The sequence below is a fragment of the Hemitrygon akajei genome, chromosome 7, assembly GCF_048418815.1.
Source record: "Hemitrygon akajei chromosome 7, sHemAka1.3, whole genome shotgun sequence".
NCBI lineage: Eukaryota > Metazoa > Chordata > Chondrichthyes > Myliobatiformes > Dasyatidae > Hemitrygon > Hemitrygon akajei.
Window position 1 is genome coordinate 89,041,701 of NC_133130.1, and position 24,158 is coordinate 89,065,858.

At 39.6% G+C, this 24,158-nt stretch overlaps 1 protein-coding gene across 2 annotated transcripts in view; it reads right to left on the minus strand.

Annotated features, from left to right (window-relative positions):
* Positions 1–24,158, minus strand: part of cfap61 (cilia and flagella associated protein 61) — a 167,985-nt gene that overhangs the window by 85,875 nt on the left and 57,952 nt on the right. For both annotated transcript variants that reach the window (XM_073051386.1, XM_073051384.1), the window contains 4 exons: positions 22,317–22,394; positions 18,547–18,753; positions 16,018–16,146; positions 5,653–5,780 (listed from right to left, as the gene is read on the minus strand). In XM_073051386.1, coding sequence (XP_072907487.1) covers positions 5,653–5,780; positions 16,018–16,146; positions 18,547–18,753; positions 22,317–22,394 — 542 coding nt within the window. The remainder of the gene's footprint in view (positions 1–5,652; positions 5,781–16,017; positions 16,147–18,546; positions 18,754–22,316; positions 22,395–24,158) is intronic.

Sequence of the window (24,158 nt, forward strand, 5' to 3'; positions counted from 1 at the left end):
TAACGTTTGGTAATCCCCAGTCCAGATTCCAGAGAGGCTGTTGCATATCGATATCTTGCTACTGTCTTAGCACGTTCCCCGGAAAGGAACTACAAACCCATCAGACAAACCCAAAGCTACAAGACCTACACAAAACCACATAGTTACATATAGTTATAGTTAACATATAGTTTCAACAGTGCAGACAAAACCATAACTGATAAAAGACTAACTGACAAAGACCACATAATTATAACACATAGTTTCAACAGTGCAAAGCAATACCGTAATCTGATAAAGAGCAGTCCATGGCACGGTTTTAAAAGATAGTCTCAAAGGTTGCCGAGCCTTTTGCATAGTCTGTCCAGGACTGCTGCAGGTTCTTCCCCTTGCCCCCTTGGGGCTAATATGAACTCTCCTGGGATGACCAGGGGCACGCCGTACAGCAGCTCGGCTGACGAGGTGTGCAGATCCTCTTTGGGCACTGTACGAATTCCAAGCAGGACCCAGGGAAGCTTGTCCACTCCGTTAGACCCTTTCAGTCGGGCCACAAGAGCCGACTTCAAGTGACAGTGGAAGCGTTCCACTAGTCCGTTTGACTGTGGGTGGTAGGCAGTTGTGTGGTGTAGCTGTGTTCCCAACAGGCTGGCCAAAGCAGACCACAGGCTGGAGGTGAACTGGGCGCCTCTGTTGGAAGTAATGTGGGCTGGTATCCTGAAGCGTGCTACCCAGATTGCAATCAGCGCTCGGGCGCAGGAATCGGCGATGATGTCGGTGAGTGGGACTGCCTCTGGCCATCTACGTGAACCGGTCTACTATAGTTAGGAGGTACCGCGCTCCTCGCAACACTGGCAGGGGCCCCATGATATCCACATGAATGTGGTCGAACCTCCGGTGGGTGGGTTCGAACTGCTGCGGCGGGGCTTTGGTGTGCCGCTGTACCTTGGCTGTTTGGCAATGCGTGCACGTTTTGGCCCATTCACTGACCTGTTTGCGAAGTCCGTGCCATACGAACTTGCTGGAGACCATCCGGACGGTTCTCCTGATAGACAGGTGCGCCAAGCTGTGTATGGAGTTGAAAACTCGCCGCCGCCAGGCTGCCAGGACGATGGGGCGAGGTTGGCCGGTAGCCACGTTGCACAGGAGGGTCCTCTCACCTGGGCCTACAAGGAAGTCTTGCAGTTGCAAACCCGAGACTGCAGTCCTGTAGCTGGGCATCTTGTCATCTGCCTGCTGCGCCTCCACCAGTGCTGCATAGTCCACCCCCAGGGACAGGGCTTGGGTAGCTGGTCTGAAGAGTGCGTCTGCCATGACGTTGTCCTTTCCCCAAGATATGCTGGATGTCCGTCGTGTACTCAGAGATGTAGGACAGATGTCACTGCTGGCAGGTTGACCAGGGATCAGACACCTTTGTGAACACGAAGGTCAACGGTTTGTGGTCCATGAACGTGGTGAACGGCCTGCCTTCCAAGAAGTACCTGAAATGCTGGATTGCCAAATATAGTGCCAACAGTTCCCGGTTGAAGGCACTGTACTTGAGTTTGGGTGGCCGTAGGTGCCTGCTGAAGAACGCCAGGGGTTGCCAGCACCCCACCGACTGCTGTGTTGGATGCGTCCTCTGTGAGGGCGGTTGAAACATCTGTTCTGGGGTGCACCAGCATTGTGGCATCTGCCAAGGCTTCCTTGGCTTTAACGAAAGTGGCTGCAGCCTCTTCGTCCCAAGTAATGTCCTTGCCTTTACCTGACATCAGGGTGAACAAAAGGCACATGATACAGGCTGCTGAGGGGAGGAAACGGTGGTAGAAGTTCACCATACCAATGAACTCCTGCAGGCCTTTGACTGTATTGGGCCAGGCGAAGTGGCGGATCGCGTCTACCTTGGCGGGCAGAGGTGTTGTCCCGTCTTTGGTAACCCTGTGGCCCAGGAAGTCGATGGTGTAGAGTCCAAACTGGCATTTGGCCGGGTTGATCGTGAGGCCAAGATCACTCAGGCGGGAGTACAGCTGGCGGAGATGGGACAGATGCTCCTGACGACTACTGCTGGCAAACAGGATGTTGTTGAAATAGATGAATGCAAAGTCCAGGTCGTGTCCCACCGCATCCATTAGCTGCTGAAACGTCTGTGTGGCATTTTTCAGGCTGAACGGCATTCAGAGGAATTCAAACAGGCTGAACGGGGTAATGAGTGCTATCTTGGGATGTCTTCAGAGTGTACCGGGATTTGATAGTATCCCTGGACGAGGTCTACTTTGGAAAAGATGCTTGCCCCGTGCAGGTTTGCTACAAAGTCCTGTATGTGCGGCATGGGGTAGCGGTCTGGAGTTGTAGCCTCATTCAGTCTGTGGTAGTTGCCGCATGGTCACCAGCCCCTGGCTGCTTTGGGCACCATGTGCAGGGGGATGCCCCATGGGCTGTCGGACCACCGGACGATCCCCAATTCCTCCATCCTCTTGAACTCCTCCTTTGCCAGGCGGAGCTTTTCCGGGGGAGCCTTCGTGCGCGGGCGTGGAGGGGTGGTCCCTGGGTCGGAATGTGGTGCTGTACTCCGTGGCTGGGCATGGCTGCCGTAAACTGCGGTGCCAGAACTGATGGGAAGTCCGCCAGGACTCTGGTGAATTCGTTGTCAGACAGCAAGATGGAGTCCAGGTGTGGGGCCGGCAACTTGGCTTCACCCAGGGAGAACGTCTGGAAAGTCTTTGCATGGACCAGTCTTTTCCCTTGCAAGTTGACCAGCAGGCTGTGAGCTCGCAAGAAGTCCGCCCCCAGGAGTGGTTGGGCCACAGCGGCCAGTGTGAAGTCCCACGTGAACTGGCTGGCACCGAACTGCAGCTGCACTGTGTGGGTGCCATAGGTCCATATTGTGCTGCCATTTGCGGCCGTCAGGGTGGGTCCTGGCTCCCTGTTGTGGGTGTCGTACCCCGTCAGGGGTAAGATGCTGATTTCCGCTCTGGTGTTGACCAAGAAACGGCGTCCCGATTGTTTGTCCCAGACGTACAAGAGGCTGTCCTGGTGGCCAGCTGCTGTAGCCATTAGTGGCGGCTGGCCCTGGTATTTCCCGGGAACTTGCAGGGCGGGCGATAATGGCGGGCTTCTGTGCCCCACCGCTGGATGCAGAAACACCACTGTTCATTGGCCTCCTCCCTCCTGCCTCTGGGTTGTGTGTGCTCCATTGCCGGGCCTGGTCTGGCCTGCTGTTGGGCGCGTGGCTTGGTAATCTGCCCGATGGATGCCCTGCTCTCCCTCTTGGTTTTCCATAGCACGTCTGCCCAGGCCGCCACCTTCCAGGTATCACTGAAATCTGCGTTGGCCAGTAGCAGATGTATGTCCTCCGGCAGTTGCTCTAGGAACGCCTGTTCGAACATGAGGCAGAGCTTGTGTCCTTCAGCCAGGGCCAGCATCTCGTTCATTAATGCTGACGGTCTCCCAATCCATCCAGGTGCAGCAAGCAGGCATCTCGCCCACACTGTGAGAGGCCAAAGGTCCCTATGAGCAGTGCTTTGAATGCTGCATATTTGCCTTCTCCCAGGGGTAACTGTATGAAATCCTCAACCTGGGCGGCTGTCTCCTGGTCAAGGGAGCTCACCACGTAATAGTAATGCGTGGAATCAGAAGATATCTGCCGAATCTGGAACTGGGCTTCTGCTTGGTCAAACCACACGCGTGGTTGCAGCGTCCAGAAAGTTGGCAGTTTTAGCGAAACTGCGTGAACAGATGAAGAGTCGGTCATCTTTGGTCCAAATCCCATTTGGACCGTCGGGGTCACCAGTGTAGCGATGTGCTACACACAGAACTAGAAATAATGACACGCAGTCTGTAAGTTGCACTCCAGACTAGTTTATTCAAACTTCGCGGCACTGGCCTTTACGCACTTCTGTTCCCGTCCTCTCCAGGCAGAAATGACATCAGAGGTGCATTACAAAAGTCTCTTCTTGTGTGTGGGCTTTCTCCCCTTGCTGGTGAAGAAGAAGGCCCAGCGCCATTGTGGGGCTGGCCTCTCTGCTGACGCGTGCACCATTTTGTGAGCCGGTTCACCTGCGTAGAAACTGGGTCGCCAAAGGCATGCTATATTGACATCAGAAGCATGGTGACATTTGCAGCACATGCTTGGACTATATTGGTCATTGATGCAAATGACATCTCATTTTACCTTATCCCTCAAAACATTTGAGAAATATCTTGACAAACATTTGAGTTTCCAAGGTATAAATGCTGTAGACTTGGTGGTGATAAATGGGATTGGCGATTACGTTCACTTTATTGTCAATGTGGACATGGTGAGCTGAAAGGCCTTCATGTGTGTTGTGAGTATTGTGCATACGGTGTTAGGTGATAGATACTTTATTGATCCCAAAGGAAATTACAGTGTCACAGTAGGTATCCAAATATGCAAATATTAGAAGAGAAGTAAGAAAAAAAGTTTCCTCAAGCAGTCTAACAGGAGGTGGGGGGGGGGGGGGGTCATCACTTCCCTGACTCATTAAAGAGCCTAATGGCCGAGGCTAAGAATGACCTCATATAGGGCTTTTTGGAGTGCTGTTTATAGTGGTCTTGTTTATAGCAGGATATATTAATGTATTAATGGTCTTGGCTAAGAGGGGTATAGGCAGGGTTAAAACAATCTAGTTAGATTTTCTCATAGCTAACATCTATCAGTCATAGAGAGGTACAGCATGGAAACAGCCCCCTCAGTCCAGCAAATCAAACACCCATTTTCTTTAATCCTATATTAATCCCGTTCTCCCATCAAGTTCCCCCAGATTCTAGTGTCCGTTTACACACAGGGATAACTTACATTGGTCAATCAACCTACCAACCTGCATGCCTTTGGGCTGGGTGGGGAGGAATTAAAACACCTATAGGAAATCTAAGTGATCACAAGAAAAATGTGAACAGCAACCAAATCACTGCTTTACATTGTCAGAGATCCATATTCAACAGAATTGAATACCAATTTCTGGCAATGTAAAGCTGTAGTTCTACTAGCTGCACTACTCTGCCAATGTGCCATCCAGTGATTACTGATGTAAAATGCAGATATGAAATAATACAGGAATATGCCCTTTGGCCCACTACATTTGTACTGAACACAATGCCAAATTAAAAAAAAACCTTTTCTGACTAAACATGACTCGTATTTCTCCATCCCCTGCACGTTCATGTTGTCAGTCTACTAAACGCCACCATCATATCACCACTACACATGGCAGCACATTTTAGGCATCTACTCTGTAAAACAAACAAAAAAAATGCCCTGCACATCTCTTTTAAACATCCCTCTCTCACCTTAAAAGCATGTCCTATAGTATTTGACATTTCTCTGAGAACTCGGTGAAAAAGATTTTGACTGTCCTATGTCAATTAGAATGCCAATTAATGTCAACAAACATTGCACATTTATATGAATGTCATAGAAGACATGTGGTCACTTGATAGTAGCTATAGAGGGTTGATACCACTTCTGGATCAGTAAAACAAGAGAAGCTGAACACGTTTTCAAAAGGTCAAAACCTAAGGTTAAAGGAAGAAGTTAATTATAATTGTTCTACCAATATTCAGAGGGTACTTGAGTTGTATTCTGGCAGCTTAGGACTTGATTGCATTTGATTATTTCCAGCACTACTTATAGTATGTAAAATTTCACAACCATTTAAAATGTAGAATTAATTATATTACCAGAAGACCAATGTTTCCAAGAAGGAGATCCCAACTTCAGATGCACCAACCACCACAATTCGTGAATTAATGGTTACTTTCGGCTCCAGTGTCAACTTTCGGTTAATATGATTTAGTGCATATTTTGGCTAAAATGAAATACACAAGGATTATTATAAGTATAGTATCTTATTTTCAATGTTCTTTTGATTTCCTCTGAAATAAATGAATTGCTCAAAATTGGTTCTTTGGGGACTTGGTCAGAATGTATGAGCCTGCCAATGGAAGACAGAGGATTCACAGTATCAGAATCAAACACAGTCTTGGCACCACATGATATTTCACACACGATTGTGCCTTCCTATAGATGATACAGTTGATTTTTCACTTTATACCTCCAGAAACACTTGGACGAATGAAGTAATTAAAGCCCCCACTGACATCTAATAATTGAGCATATTGGAGATGCAGCTTGGAAACCTTTGATATGCATTGCTTTGTATCAGCCACCTAGTGTGGTTGCCTGCTTGAAGAAATGTTGACATTAAAATATAGCAATATTAGTTCTTGTCCTCCTGTGGGTAATGCTTAGTTAAGATTAAGTACATTATGGTTTATAACTGCAGGAATATTCTAACATGTACTGTGCAAGCCATCATTCTGTTCCTTTATAAGAAACAAAAATTAAGATGATAAATCAACTATATGCTATAAAATCTAAACATGAGATCAATTAGAAGTTATTTGAAATTAATAAGGAAAATGAGGCAGCTTGTAAACAAGTTCGAACAAACATCCACTCTAGGTCAGTAAGAAATGACAGCATTTGCAATTCAGTGAGAGAAGTACAGAATGGAAACAGGCTCTTCAGACTAGTAAGCTTGTGCCAGCTATCAGCCAAACATTTACAATAATTCTACATTAGTCATATTTTTCAATTACTTCCTATTTTTGAATCATATTTCAGACAATTTGAGGTTTCACAGATATCCACAATTATAAATAACATGTTCTACTGTTCAAAAATGCATCTATAAATACAGGTTAAAACTTCAGTATAATTAGTGAATCCTAGCATCTCGATTCATATTTAAAAGAGTGATGGCAGATGTGGATTATCAGGTCTGTTTCCTGTTAAACTCAATACCAATATTCTTTTGTGATTATTTCACAGGAGACAGTACCAAACGTTAAATAATTGGTTTGAATAAAATTAATTCTGTTATACAGTATCAGTGACAAAAACTTTCATTCTTTCATGCAATTCTTTGAGTTAGAATTTCAAATTGTATTATTATGATTCTGTGGCTGTGACACCTTTTATCCTTTGTATCTCATGGACTCATTAGATTTTTAAACACATAAATGTATAAATTCTAAACTTCCACTAGCATTCAAATGGAACACTTCAAAAATGTGATTCAATTTAAAATATTCCATTTGTCACCTAAACCAAACTCATAAAGCTACTAAAATGATCTAATAATGTTTGATAATATGTAATAATGCATCAATAAGATACAAATATTAATTCTCCATTGGCATTTCTATTATATAACAAATCCATCATGATGCATTTCAGTGTTGATAATATTTCAATATCTAAGATTATTAATAATCTGAAAACCTTTCAAAATCACACACAGTATTAAAATTTTTAGCTTTATGCTTTTGCTTCCAGTATTATATCCATTACGCGTTCTCAGTGACTCTTGGGGAAATCAAATCTTGTTGATGCATAATGATATTTACATGAGAGTATCTGTAGCTGAAATATTATCTCATTAAATTTCTATAAATTTTAAATATAAATTCTCTTTGCACTTGGAATTTTAAGGTGATTCAAAAATTTCACCACAATTGATATAATTTTAAAGAGAAATAAAAAGTAGCTGTTTAGCATTTTTTCTCCCATGGATGACAACAGGATAGATTGAGAAACAGAACATGAGATTCTAAACACATTACAGAATTCTCCAAAGATTACAGCTGTCATGCTTCAGTAATCAGTGCTCCTTTCATTTAGGCAAGGTACAAACTAATTGGCCACAGAGAGTTTAAGATTAGGTGAATTGGTCCCAGAACACACCTTATTTCAAAAACCCATTAGCAGAATGAACTGAATATGGCACTCAAAGGAGTGATCAAATCTGATTGCTGGTGAGATCAATGTCATGTTATTTTTCTTTGGTTTACAAAATAGAGTTTCTTTTTATCCCTTTTACTTGTATCATGGGATTTATCCATTTGTTAGTATGCTTTACCTAAAACAAAATCTTCTGTTCGTTCTTACTTCTTCCCTTGGTGAATTCCAACTTATTATATTTCATACATCTAATGAAGTTGCATTTAAATATAATTATAGCTCATCAGGTTTCCTTCATTACATATTTTTCCATTTTAGTAAAATGAAAAAAATGACCTAGAAATTAGACTGCAAAACATCAATTTTTTAAAAAGGTGTTCTTAGGACCCAAAATGGATGTCAAGTGATCAGAACTGCATCTTCATCATCAGCCACAAATGGCAAAGTAAAACAAGAGGTATCCTTCATCCAACAAGTGTTAGACCCTTGCATTTGAAAACAACAGGCCAAACACCTACTTCAAGCTCCTACTGTGAAACTGGCTTGCTTTGAGGCTGTTAGCAACACTGCGAGCTACAATCAGACAACTTATAAATCAGAAAATACTGAACACAATTCAAAACATCAGGCACAATTAACATTTCATGTCAATTATCTTCTATTAGTTCTAGGACTTACAACTCTTAACAATGAAGGCACAGTAACCTATTTCCAGGTCAAGATGGAGGATGATGTGTAATTAAGAGGGGAATTTGCAGTCGGTAATGTTCATGTGCACTTCCTTGTCATATTCTTTTTGTCCATACCCGTTTCAAGCTTAAGATATACTATAGGAGTGTCTAAGTAACTATAGTATATTTTGTAGACAAAATGCACCAGTAATGGAATAAACAAATGTTTACAGTAGATTGAGTGCCAATCAAGTAGACTGTTTAATCCTGGATGGTTTTGAACTTCATCAGTATCATTAGACTCTTATCTAATGAAACTCTTAGACACAGAATATTTTGTCATACTCCTAAGTTGCACCTTGTAGAGTGTAATTGATAGTTAGGTTTTGGGGTGTTGGAAAGTGAGTCACTTAACACAGACTCAAACCTATTCTTGTAACCACAATATTTATGGATAGTCTAGTTGAGTTTAAGATCATTGATGATGGTGCAAATTCAGCAGTAGTAATGTTGTCTAGTTCTTGCTGCATTCAGGAATAGAATGTTTCTCTGTCTGAGGTATCACAAATAGAATTGGACCTTGTGAAATTATCATCAAACATCTCTACTTTTCTTCACCATCAGCTGAAGACAGTTGAGTTTAGCACACTGGCCTGCAATAATGCCCAGGGAACAGGAAGGTTGACTTCCAGCAATTACTATCAAATTGTTTATTTCATTTTATTATATTAATGAACCAACAGCATTGATAATAGTATTAGGAGTGAAAGGTAGATTTAACTTAACATACAGTGAAACTGAGATTAGAAATCCAGTAGAGCAGGAATTAGTATGATCTTTAGTCTTCAACTAGTATGAAAGCAGCAATATTGACATTTCTATCAAGATAAAAGTATAATTTAAACTTATTGCTAGCTAAAGTCAGCAAGTAAAATGAAACATGACTAGACATGTACCTCTCCTCACCTCCTATTTCTTAAATCAACAAATATCTATCAATCCCAGATTTCACCTTTTTGAAAAGAGTTGCAAATTTCTACCAGCTTTTGCATGCTGGGGCTGGTCACTAATTTTACTCCTGAAAGGCTTGCTTCATATTTTTAAGAGCAGATCTATACTTTCCAACCAGCAAAAATCAATTTCCCCATCTATCCTTACTGTTTCCTGTAATATATTGAAAATACCAACAACATTACAACCCAACCACTTAAAATCCAAAGTATAAACATCCATTTATCAATCACAATGACATCAGTGAAATGTCATATTGTTATGGGATAAAGGAGGTTAAAATAATCAAGGTGCCCATGTAATCCATACATGCTCAATGGAAAGTAGGTGAATAAAAATCTGCTGTTGCTTTTCATTGAAGCAATTTTAGCTTCCAGCAAGATGCACTTTGGTTGGAATAGGCCATGTAATTGAAGCTGAAAAGCTGTGAAGAGTGATGCATCATTGGAAAATGAGAATATTGGCATTTTCCCCTATATCAGGGATAGAAAAATCTAGAGGACATAAATTTAGGGTGAGGGGTAAGTGATTTAGAGAAAATCAGAGGGGGACTTTGATCACCTGGAGCATATAGAACAGTACAGTCCAGGAACAGGCTCTTTAGCCCACAATGTGTGTGCCAAACACGATGACAAATTAAAACAATCCCTTCCGCTTGATCCATCTCCCTCTATCCCCTGTATTTTCATTGTCTATCTAAATCCTCTCAAAACAACCATATGTTTTTAAATGCCACTATCATATCTACATTCACTCACAGACATCATATACATTTCATACAATGGTGAGTACCTGGAATACATTGCTGGAAAGAGCAGCAGAAGGAGATTTACTGACAGCATTTACAGTACTGTGCAGAATTCTTAAGCACATATACAGTATAAATATGTTCCTCTACACAGTACTGTACAGTTTCCAGATAGGCAGTTGAATTCTCTAGGCATAGAAGACTACAGGCCAAATGTAGTCAGCACGGGCACGGTGGGCTAAATGGTCTGTTTCCATGCTGTATGACTCTATGTCACTTGCTTAGATAGTGACATCACAACAAAGTCTAAGGTCTTGGAATGGGCAAGCTTAGGAAGTATTCAGCAGATTCATCTGATTTTCAACTATTTTCCTGATGAATGATGCAGGCCTCCTTCAAAACAGTCCAGGCAGCATAAACACTATTTCAGTATGCCGTCTGTGTCTATGTATCATTACTTTGTTTTATGCATGGTGCCCAGGATTTATATGGGTTGGATACATGATCTACCATGAAAGATGGTCAGTAAGTATCTTGTAACTGAGCTGGTATTCTTTGGTTTGCTATTATAGTTCAAAAACAACTACCACAGCAGACTTCCATTTGAATGAAGATATTATTACGACTGATGGAGCATCAGGCATCATTTTGCTGATTTGGCCTTTGGCCAAATTCTGACTTAATATTGAAGGAGTGGATTCCCTATTGCTTCCAGTATAAGATAGAATTTACATAGGTACAGCTATATTTAGTATGTCTTCATTGGCACATTGCCATTCTTGCAAAGTGACTTGCAAATTAAAAGAAATTGACTCTTTTTGTACAAAGAGAATTTCAATGACCCCTCATTGTGGTAGCTGGATGAAAATCTGCAAGATGTGAATATCTCCAGTTCTAGCCTAAAAGGAACTGTGTATGCTCATGTCAGTGTCCTGGTTTAAATAATCTGTTTACAAAAATGCCAGATTTCAACTCAAATATCTTTTCAAAACTGCAAATATCTCAGTATTTCTTCTTTGTTCTCTGATTTGCTCTCTGAAACCCTTTTGTGGATATTGATCTCATCTGCTCATTCAACCATGTTATACTCATGTTATAACTATGTTATATTATGTTGTTTCACAGCAGCACATTGCCATACCTAATTTAATAAAACTATAAATTTGGAATGGTTCTGAGTTCAGTTGTTCGCTTCAATTATTTGCATGATGTTTTTTTCTTTCTCTTGTGCATCGAGTTTTGGTCTTTTATTTTTATTTTCTTTAATCAGGTTCCTTCAGGTCTCTTGCTTTACCCGTGAACAAGCAAATCACAAGGTTGTATAATTTATGCATTCTTTGATAATAAATGAATCTGGAATCTTGAATCTTGAATTACAATAAGAAATACTTTTGAAGATGTTCTTGATGCTGGGGAGGTTAGCGTCAATGATGGAGCTTGTTGAGTTTGCAACTTTCTGCAGCTTTTTCCAATCCTATGAAGTAGCCCCTCCATACCCGACAATGATACAACCAGTTAGAATGCTCTCCATGTTGCAGCTGTAGAAATTTGCAAGAGTCTTTGGTGACATATCAGTCTTTGAAGTCTCCTCAAACTACGGATCAAATATAGCGCTGTTGTGCTTTCTTTGTAATTGCATCAATATGTTGGGCCCAGGATAGATCCTCAGAGATGTTGACACCCAGGAACTTGAACCTGCTCACATTCCACTACAGATCACTCAAGGAGGACTGGTGTGTGTTCCCTCGACTTCTCCTTCCTCAAGTCCACAATCTTTTCCTTGATCTTACTGACGTTGAGTACAAGGTTGCTTTTTAAAGACCAGTTGATCTGTCTCACTCCTGTATGACTTCTCATTACCATCTGAAATTCAGCCAAAAATTTGTCATTGGCAAATTTATAGATGGTGTTTGAGCTGTGTCTAGGCACATAGTCAGGTATGCAGAGAGAGTAGAGCAGTGGACTATACACACATCCTTGAGGTGCACCAGTGATGATTGTCAGTGAGGAGGAAATGTTATTTCCTGTCTGCACTGACTGTGGTCTCTGATGTGGAAGTCAAAGATCCAGTTGCATAGGGAGATACAGAGGCCCAAGTTTTGGAACTTGTTGATTAGTACTGAGAGTATGATGGTGTTGAACACTGAGCTGTAATCAATAAACAGCAGCCTGAGGTAGGTTTTGCTATTGTCCAGGTGATGCAAGAATGAATGGAGAAATCTGTGAGATTGCATCCACTGTAGACTTATTGTGGAAATAGGGAAATTTGCAGCAGGTCCAGGTCCTTGATCAGGCAACAGTTGATGCTGGGCATGACCAACCTCTCAAAGCAGTTCACCACAGTAAATGTGAGTTTAGCTGGGCTATGGTCACTGAGGTAGCTCACCCTACTCTTCTTGAGCACTGGTATGGTTGTTGCCCTTTTGAAGCAGGTGGGAACCTCAGGCTGCAACAGTGAGAGACTGAAGATGTCCTTGAACACTCCTGCCAGTTGGTTGGCACAGTTTTTCAGTGGCCTTCCAAGTACACCATCAGGTTCTGATTCTTTTCAAGGGTTCACCCTCATGAAAGACTGTCTGATGTCGGCATCCAAGACAGAGATTACAGGGTCACTGTATGCTGCAGGGATTCACACAGATGTAGTTTTATTTTCCCTTTCAATGCATACATAAAAGGCATGTACCTCATCTAAGAGTGCTCATTTAGCTACAGGGGAACCCTGCACTGATTTCTTAATCCCCTCACCTCTCTTTACCATTCATTTACTGTCCAATACCTGTACCCTTGGTGTAATCATCTCTTCAAAAGTCTAATCTATAATGGCTTCAGCCTCCCGGATGATCCTGAATACACGCAGTCAGTCAAGAGCTTAAGTTGGGTGCCCTTCCTGCAGATGTAGTTAACAGGGAAACCATCAGGTATCCTGAAAACCCACATCTGACAGGAGGAGCATTCCATCCTGACTACTCTACAGTAAAAAAAAAAGGCTTCCCTCTTCATAGCTGTGCCTCTGCCTGTTCTCGTCGAACCCTATTAAACCAAAGACTTCCCACTCCATCACTGGCACACTCCACTTGGTCCTACTTCCTTATATTTGCTGTTGAGTTTAGGTCTCTACCACCAACACTTACCGTACATCCAGAGCTGAAAAAGTCCAGTCTTACCTGAAGCTGCTCCTTTTGTTTTTTTTCTTTTTCCTCCCTCTCTCTCTCAGGTCTCTGACACTGACACTTACCATGCCTGAGCCGTTGAAAAAAATAATGGCTTACAAAACCTCCCAAAGCTGACATGATCTGTTTCTGTCTCTAACTCAAATCAGAATTGTTTTCTTGCTCTTAAAATGGCCTTCCATAGGGCATACCTGGACTTCTTATATAGTTCTGGATCACCGGTCTTAAATGTCACAGATCTAACTCTCAGGAGACTACAAATCTCTTGCTTCATCCACAGCTTTTGGTTTTGGTATGTCCGGTATGTTCTCCAAGGCACATACTCATCCACGCAGGTCTTGATGTGGCAACTGTGGCGTATTCATTCAGTTCTGAAGATGAATCCCTGAATATTGTCCAGTCTACCGACTCAAAGTAGTCCTGTAAGTGCTTCTCTGCCTCACTTGACAAGTCCTCATCACTGTTGCTGATGGCTTTAGTCTCTGCTTACACACCAGAAGTAGAAGTACAGTGCAGGTGTGGGACGGCAGAGTAAGCCTTCTTGATCATGGTATAACAGTGATCAAGTGTGTGTGCTCCTCTGATTCCACAGGTGATATGTTGTCAAGTAATGTAGCACTTTTAGGAAGTATCAAGTACTTCTGAAGTTGCAACATCAACCCAAAGAAGTAAATAACAATATTATACAACCAAAATGCTGGAGGAACTCAGCAGGCCAGGCAGCATACAGTATATGGAAAAGAGTAAACAGTCAACGTTTCAGGCTGAGACCCTTCATCAGGGCTCATGAAGGCAGTCCTGATGAAGGGTCTTAGCCTGAAACGTCAACTGTTTACTCTTTTCCACAGATGCTGACCGGTCTGCTCATTTCTGCCAGTGGAAGAGAAGTATTTTCTTTCATTCACTTTGCTTGTGCTTACATTCATTTCATCATATTGCATACAAACTTGTATCTCTATGTCATCTAGATGTGCTGTGAGCAAGAAATGGCATGCAGAAATGTCCTCCTTCCCCACCTAAATCCTGGCATTCCATTCAAAGTCTCTAAATTCACCAGCCATTATGTTAAATAGTTAAAGTACAGGAACACCTGTAAAACATGTGTACTCAGATTGGTGGAGTACATATCTGGTTCTGCCCTTCAAATGAGCATGTGATTTCCCATGCAAGCAGACTCCTTACTATGATGATATTTCCTAAGGCTCCATTTAAATATTGGTTTGTGTACTAAAGTATAGTTCTGGCACTCTAAATAGTTGCATTGAATGGATTAGACTGTAGTTTATAACGTCCTCTTTCAGTTCTATGTTTTTTTTGTATTCCCACCCATTCTTTCTTGTTGCTGATTGGTGGGTTGTGGGTTTGGGGTTTGATGTTCTTGTTGCTGTTTCACTGTATGGACGATGTATTAGCTTTTTGTGTGAGGGAGAGGGTTAGGGGTTTGGGGTTTGATGTCTTTGTTGCTGTTTCTCCATGCAGACGATCTGTCAGTTTTAGTGAGAAGGATGGGTGTTGGGGGGCTGGGGTTAGGGTTTGTGAGTTTTTGTTTTTTTTTGCAGGGGAGGGGGAAGATTGATGGCTCTTTTTCCCCAACTACTTCCATAGTTTTTCTGTATTTTATGGCTATCTGGAGAAGACAAATCTCAGAGTTGCATTCTGCATACATGCTTTCCTTTGAACTACTGATATAGCTGAATCTTAGTACTGTTGATATTTTACAGGGAGAATTCATGACTTCCCTTTAAACATGTGTATTTATTGCTTTCTACCATTCTGTTTTATTCTATGAATTATCTAAATAATTCTTTTTTTAAAACCAGTTAATCATTTGGACAGTAATTCAATAAGACAATGCAGTTTATCGACCAAGTTAATTAGAAAGGTTTTTCTCATGTATGCAGACTACAGTCTAGAATTATGACTATGAATCTGATTAAATTTGTCATTTAGAAATCAGTTTCTATTTTAACAACAGATTCCTGAAAAACAAAAAGAATAACAAGCAAATGACGGTGAATTTTAAAGTGTGCTGTACTGTTAAAGTAATAATGCTACGTGTTGAACTTAGAAAAGAAAAAATAATTCCTGGAGTAAAGATGAGAATTCTAACTTGCACTGAAAATTCCATGAAAAATGATTTGCAATAATGAAAGTAGCAGTGATTCTATAATAGATACACCAATGTTACTCCAACATATTAAACCAGAATGAAGCTCATCACCACTGAGACTTCAGTACCTATTCACAAAATGGGAACTAATATCATCAAAACCTCACTGATTTTACATATATGTTGTTCAAGGTTTGCATCAAGGTTCTGATCATTATTCTGTGATAAAGAGGTAGTATGCCTAAGGTTTACAGTAAGAATGGAAAATTGCAATTTGTAAATTCTCAATGGTGAGGTGAGGATATAAAGTTGCACAAAAATACCAACCAGGCAGCCATGATTGCAACATCATAAACCAAACATATAAATGTTTCTAGATGATAAAAGGATGAACATTGATCTGTGTACCATTTGTTATTGTTGCAGCATACACATATATACACATTCCTCAAGCACTGATATTCCAATTCTCGTTTTTTTGTGAAACAGCAGTTAAAAGTCAAATTCTCATGAATTTGGTTGGCATCCTGTACATTCATTAACATTGACAATCACAGTGCCATACCTTTCCTACATTTCCTATCACCCACCTTATCCACTGTGATTCGTTTTGATGGGGCATTAATGCCAAGTTGGTCTAATGGATAGATAATCTGTCGTCTTCGGCGCACAGGAACAAGGAAGTGAAGAGCAGATGTCAGAGAATGCGCATGTGGACTCTGCAAATGAGAGTAAAGGTTTTTATAGTTACTTAACTGTAAAGCATTGTAAAGATACACAATTAGTTTCACATTGAATAAATGTGAAATTTACAAATTAGAAATGGAGTAGGCCGCTCAGCCCCTTAAGACTACTTTGCCATTCAATACGTTTATGGTTAATCTAAATGTAACCTCAACTCTACATTCCAGATAAGTCCTGATCATTTTAAAAAATTCTTCTTGCTAGTCAAGAGTCTACAGTGGCTCGCAAAGGTTTGGGCACTCCTGGTCAAAATTTCTGTTACTGTGAATAACTAAGTGAGTAAAAGGTGACCTGATTTCCAAAAAGCATAAAGTTAAAGATGACACATTTCTTTAATATTTTAAGCAAGATTACTTTTTTTATTTCCATCTTTTACCGTTTCAAAATAATAAAAAAGGAAAAGGGCCTGAAGCAAAAGTTTGGGCACCCTGCATGGTCAGTACTTAGTAACACCCCCTTTGGCAAGTATCACATCTTGTAAATGATTTCTGTAGCCAGCTAAGAGTCTTTCAGTTCTTGGTTGGGGGATTTTTGCCCATTCTTCCTTGCAAAAGGCTTCTAGTTCTGTGAGATTCTTGGGCCGTCTTGCATGCACTGCTCTTTTGAGGTCTATCCACAGATTTTTGATGATATTTAGGTCGGGGGACTGTGAGGGCCATGGCAAAACCTTCAGCTTGCGCCTTTTGAGGTAGTCCATTGTGGATTTTGATGTGTGTTTAGGATCATTATCCTGTTGTAGAAGCCATTCTCTTTTCATCTTCAGCTTTTTTTTAAACAGATGATGTGATGTTTGCTTCCAAAATTTGTTGGTATTTAATTGAATTCATTCTTCCCTCTACCAGTGAAATGTTCCCTGTGCCACTGGTTGCAACACAAGCCCAAAGCATGATCGATCCACCCCCGTGCTCAACAGTTGGAGAGGTGTTCTTTTTATGAAATTCTGCACCCTTTTTTCTCCAAACATACTTTTGCTCATTGTGGCCAAAAAGTTCTATTCAAAGAGTTCCAAGGAACATCTAAACAAGCCTGATGCATTTTGGAAACAGGTCCTGTGGACTGATGAAGTTAAAATAGAACTTTTGGCTGCAATGAGCAAAGGTATGTTTGGAGAAAAAAGGGTGCAGAATTTCATGAAAAGAACACCTCCAACTGTTAAGCACGAGGGTGCATCGATCATGCTTTGGGCTTGTGTTGCAGCCAGTGGCACAGGGAACATTTCACTGGGAGAGGGAAGAATGAATTCAATCAAATACCAGCAAATTCTGGAAGCAAATATCACACCAACTGTAAAAAAGCTGAAGATGAAAAGAGGATGGCTTCTACAACAGGATAATGATCCTAAACACACCTCAAAATCCACAATGGACTACTTCAAGAGGCGCAAGCCAAAGGTTTTACCATGGCCTTCACAGTCCCCCGACCTAAACATCACCGAAAATCTGTGGATAGACTTCAAAAGAGCAGCGCATGCAAAGCAGCCCAAGAATCTCACAGAACTAGAAGCCTTTTGCAAGGAAGAATTGGCAAAAATCCTCCAAACAAGACTCTTAGCTGGCTACAAAAAGCATTTACAAGCTGTGATACTTGCTGAAGTGGGTGTTACTAAGTACTGACCATGCAGGGTGCCCAAACTTTTGCTTTGGGCCCTTTTCCTTTTTTATTATTTTGAAACTGTAAAAGATGGAAATAAAAAAGTAATCTTGCTTAAAATATTAAAGTAATGTGTCATCTTTAACTTTATGCCTTTTGGAAATCAGGTCACCCTTTACTCGCTTAGTTATTCACAGTAACAGAAACTTTGACCAGGGGTGCCCAAATTTTGCATGCCACTGTATCTACCTCTTTCTTAAAATATTCAAAGATTTTGCCTTAACCATCCTTTGAGTTCCAAAGACATAAAACTTTACCTCACCCCTATCGTACTTTGGTGATTCCGTATTTTTAAACAGTGAACCCAGTTCTACTTTCTCCCAAAATGAGGAAATATCCTTTCCACATCCATCATCTCAGGGTAATTACATGTTTCAAGAACACTTAGGCTAAAGCATTTAATGTAACACAGATGTTTGAGAACTTTTTTTTCTATATAATGGTCACAGATGAACTTAAATATGATGCAGGCATAATGATATTACAGTTTTCTAAAACTACACAAAAATGTAAGCTCTGTAGCAATGTAAGGCAGTTACTAAATGGAAAGTTAATTCTTTATGAAAACTGTTCACAAAATTGTGAGAGTATTTTGCAGACAAAACCTTCTACACATGGAGTGGAATATTTTAGAACAATGAAGTACAGTTTTAAAATACAATATATAAATAATCTATAAATATTACATTATTTTGACTATTAAACACTATTTTGACATGTTTTACCTTATTAGGTAAAGATTTTGGATAAACAGGATAGTAAAGACATGACTTTAAAGTAATCCGGAGTATCTCTTTGAGAAAATGTTGGGTATAGTGGTAGAAAATTGGGTTTAAAGCAAAGTGATAGAGATGTCCATGTTCTTCACGTTGATGATGATTAAAGTAGATGAAATTTTCAATGTTATAATGTGAACGGATATATTCAATATCCTGCAAAAGCAAAAAATTAATAATGAACAAAAAGCAGAATAAAGCAGGCAAAAATAGTAACATCAAGATTTTAAGCATCACAATTTAATCTGTGGATAAAAATCTGAAACATAACTAACTTTGTACTGCATTTAATCAATATTCTGTTTATTTTTGACTAATCTGTAACTGCCCTGGAAAAGGTGGTAATGAACCATCTTCTCGAACTGTGGCAGTACTTCTGACGAAGTACTTGCAGTGCTATTAATTAGGGAGTGCCAGGATTTAGACTCATTGACAAGGAAAGACTAGCAATAGATTTCCAAGATGTGATGGTATGTAGCTGGAAGAGGAACCTGTGAGTAGTAGTGGTATCATGTACCTGCTGCCCTCATGTTTCTTACTGAAAGAGATCGTGGATTTCAGAGGTTATATTTAAGTAGCCTAGGCAATTAAAGGTGGTGCAATTTGCCAGTGGTACACACAACAGCAACAATGTACTAGTGGTAGTGCAGGTAATGAAGGTCTTCAGACCTGAAGAAGGGTCTTGGCCTGAAACATCGACTGTTTATCATTTCCATGGATGCTGCCTGGCATGCTGAGTTCCTCCAGCATTTTGTGTGTTTTGTAGTGAATGTTTAGAGTGGTTGATGGGATCAATGAAGCTTTGCCAAGCATCTTCCGATTTATTGATACTATAGTTATCCTAGGAAGTTGAGAATATTTTATCAAATATTGTACCCAAGCCATTCATCACAAGATACCTAGCCTCTGACCTGCTTCTGCAACACTGTTTTTATGTGCATGGTCCAGTTACGTTTCTGGTTAATGGCAACTCCACAGTACTTTTACAGTGGGGAACACAATGATGGCAATGTCATTAAATGACAATGGGAGGTAGTCAGCTTCTCAATTGTTGGGGATGGGCATTGCCTGGCACTTCTATAGAACAAATGTTACTTGCCAATAATCAGCCCATGCCTGAATGTCGTATAGATTTCATTTGCTGAAGAGCTGAGAATTAAATTGGACATTGTTAAATCATCAGCCATCGTTCTAATCTCTGACCTTATTTTAGAAAAAAAGTCATTGATATTAAAGAAATATTAGGCATAGAGCACCATCTTGAAGGCAGCCTAGAGCAAGGAAGATTGATCTCAGATGACCACAACCAAATTCATTTGTGTGGAAATTGAAATCCAAACACTGGAGAATAACTCCAACTATTGGAGGCATAGATATTATAGTTATTTTGATATTACCTGGAGGTTTGATCAACAGAAATGCAAATAAAGGATAATTGGGAGAAACATTTGGGCCAATTTTTATATTTTGTGATAGTTCCTTCCATAAAGTTTGTTATATCTAAATATATCATGTTAATGATGCACCTAGATATCCCATTGTAAAGAGCTTAAAAATATATCTTACTTAATCCAGTCTAAAAGAAACTCCAGATGCTCAAAATTTGAAATAATAACATAAAATACACTCAATAGGTCAGGCAGTTCTGATGAAAGGTTATCAACCCAAAATATCCATTCCTTAATCATAGATGATACATGACTGTTGAGTATTTTCAGCATTTTCCATTTTGTTTAAAACAGTGTTTATGTCAAATCTCTTGATCTGATATCCTCCTTGTAAATGTTACAGAACTTTTATTGTGCCTCTACATGCTTTGTACAATATGAAGACAAGAACTATGCAATGTTCTCCAAATACAATCTACTTAAGGTTAAGTATGAACTTAATCATCTTGATTTTCATTTCTGTCCTTGGTATTTTTGATCTGCTGATTAGTACTTTATTAATCTCCATTGTCACTGTTTGTTGATTACTGTTTCTTTATTCATGGGTGCCTCAAATACTTTCAGACTCTAAACAGGTCACAGTTATTTATTCTTTCTCCTCCAAACAAATGCACCTCACATTTTCCTATATTAAAATCTATCTTCCAATTAAACAACCATTCCACAAATTTATGGATTATATCTTAAATCTCTAGGATACATTTCATGAAAAATTTAATTATAAATGTATTTAACTTTTAGCTTTCAGCAGTGATAAGAAACTGGCAGTAACAGAGTACCAACAGGCACTTAAATAAATATATGAATAACTGGTTACTGCTCATGTACAGCAGTTTGAAATCATCAGTGAGAATTAAAATGGCCTTCAGATGTATATTTGGGTATTCAGTATGTCCATCCATGTAAATCTTTGTAAGATGTACATGAAAAATAATGTAACTAGGTGAGAATCATTGACCTTTCACCTCAGTAACACCCCAAGATCAATTCATTGAAGTAAACTTATGAAGACACAAGCTATTATTTTTCCATTTCTTCTAAATGTCATTAATATTTAATTAATACTGCCCTGCTATTACACTCTAAACTACATTATGCAACGGTGTCTATTCTGATTTTAGGGCATTGTGCCAGCTCCTGTTATCAGGGCATAAAAGTGAAAGGATATCAACAGAGAAAAAAAAAATTTGAACTGGACCAACTGGGTGTAATGTTCCTTGCCAGTTCATTTGTAATGTTGCAATTACAGTCGGCCCTCCTTATCCACGAGGGATTGGTTCTGGGACCCCTCGCGGATACCAAAATTCGTGTTTTTGATCCTTCACATCAACCCGGCACGATGGAGAACGCACTCAGGAGCGGTCTGTCACTCCGAACCTTGTGCTGAAACATATTCTTAAATGTTTTATATGCATAGAAAGGTAAAATATATACTATATACTAAGACAAACGTTTGACTGATGCTAAATAATACTGGATGTACCTGTTCTGACTTACTTAGTAAGAGAACTTACGATTTTTTTCGATCCCGATCCACGATAACCCACGCACGTCCTCTCGTATACTTTAAATCATCTCTAGATTACTTATAATACCTAATACAATGTAAATGCTATGTAAAATAGTTGTTATACTGCATTGTTTAGGGAATAATGACAAGAAAAAAAAGTCTGTACATGCTCGAACAACAAATGCTGGAAGAGCACTTCCGGGTTTTCGCGATTCACGGTTGGTTGAATTCGCGCATGCGGAATTCACGGATAAGGAAGGCCAACTGTATATGATCAGATAAAATTTACATAAACTCAATCTTCGTTCATTTGTAGTGGTGGATGTCAAAACCACATACTTTATGATTTAATAGGTTTCTTTGTCAGTAAATTATAATAGATACACATTTTTAAAATGATCATATGTGTTAGATCTATCAGCTGAGATATGACATGTTAAACAAACCAGGAGGAACATGGGCCACTAAATATTCAGAACAATGCAAAAATACTTCCAAAATTCTAATGGAATATACATATGTTTGACATATATATAAGTCAATAATGACAATGGAGTGGTTGTGATAAGCAATGCTCAGAATAATGATGTATATACCAACACATCTGAACCTTTCTTCAAATTCAAACTTTTCCAAATGGAATATCCACTAATGTGTTCATATAATACATCTTTAATACATTCCAAGTACTGATTTACTTATTTCACCAGTGGATAAATAATGAGCATGTATTTAATGATGTTTCTAAAAGTAGTCAATACCTCTTCATTCCTGATGATGGCAACCCCCACAATTTCTGATAAAACGTCTGCCACAATGACCTGAATCGGAGTTCCATCCTGATAAGATAAATAGCAGAATGTAACATGGCATGACCAATAAAACTCTTAAGTAAACCAGGAAAAAGAAAAACTTTTGTGTTATCATATAGTTAAAAATTTGGAGTGGATGAAAATGACAAATATGAAGGGATTTTGACCTAACTAATTAAATCAGAAATACAGAGACAATTATATTAAAATAAATAAAACATTCTCAAGCTCCTTGGCATTAATTGATATCTGTTGTTACTATAATTTGTATTTCTGAATAATACTATGAAATTGTTGTTGGGCAAAGAAATGCCATCAGATCTATCATTCCATATTTAGGAGAAGAAATTTGATACACTGCAAGACAAATTTCTAGGAAGATATATTCAGAAAGAAAAGTCAGGGACTTCCTGCACTGTAAAATCAGCATTTTATTTTTTTCTGAAACACTAACTCATGGAGGTGGCCAGTAATACACAGTGGATTCCAGTTAATTGGGACATTGGGAGCAGTATTACATTGGCCCTATGTAGCAGCAGCCCCAGTTAGTCGAAGCTTCATGGAAATAGTTAAAAAGGAATTAAAAAAAGGACAAACTACTATTTAACTGAGTAACAAACTATGTATTTAAATAAAATTAGAACACTACCTATAAAACTGTGCATTAGTTTCTAATAGCTATTGATTGAAGAATTCATCCAGCGTACACTGTTGCGTTCTTTTGATCGACTGTCAACAAATAAAATCAGCATAGAAACCTAATGCAGATAATGGACTGCCTTCATACAATACACTTGAAGATTGCATTTTCCAAATCTTAATTTTAATTGTAACATTCAAGATTATTGTCAATAACTTCAAATTCTTCATAGTGCCTAACTTGTTGAAGTAGTGAAATTGCTTCATTTTCACTCCTGGCTGTTTTTGGTATCTCCAAGCCTGAAAGCTTGAAACTGCAGTGAGCAAAACAGTTCTGAATTGTCTTGCTATTTATTCCTCACCAGCTATCAGTGACAAAAATTATTGCTGTACGAACAAAAACGCACACAACTGGCGCTATTTAAAAACTGTTCACTCTGAGCACAGTATAGTGTCTAAAGGCCACACAAGTAGAAGCGACTGAAGCTAATAAGAAACTGTTTGGCAACAGCCTCCAGTCCCAATTAAGTGGCATATTGACCCAAATAAACAACGGAATCCCAGAAATTTTTCTGACTAGTTTTTGTTCTTTAAGAACCTCTGCAATTTTTTTCGATGCATGAATGGCTCACAGATGGTGTGGGCCTTTCACAAAGAAGTGGACCTTTGCAGTGCACGCAAGTCCTGTTTTATTGTTACTTAATGATAATTTGCTTGACAAGCCATAGAGATTCTTGATGGAAATTCACCTCAGCAAATATTATTTCATTTAACTATTACCTTTCATAGTGGCTCTCTACATTTTCTGATGCTATCCCACCCTGATTGCAAGTCTGACACATGTTCCCCCAATCCAGAGACTCCACTCCCCCTCCTGGACCTCCCTCCTTGACAGTTAATTCTTTCCCTTACAACTGAAACATACTCGTGACTGATCTATTTTCATTAAAGTTTTAAAATTTAAATGCACCCTAATTTTTTTTTGGGTTGTTGACACTGCATTGAAAACTTCACCAGACCACATTTAGAAAATAGTGAGCAGTTTTGGGCCCCATATCTACAAAAAGATGTGCTGGCATTGGAGAAGGTCCAGAGAAGGTTTAGGAGTATGATTCCAGGAATGAAATGGTTAACATATGAGGAATGTTTGAT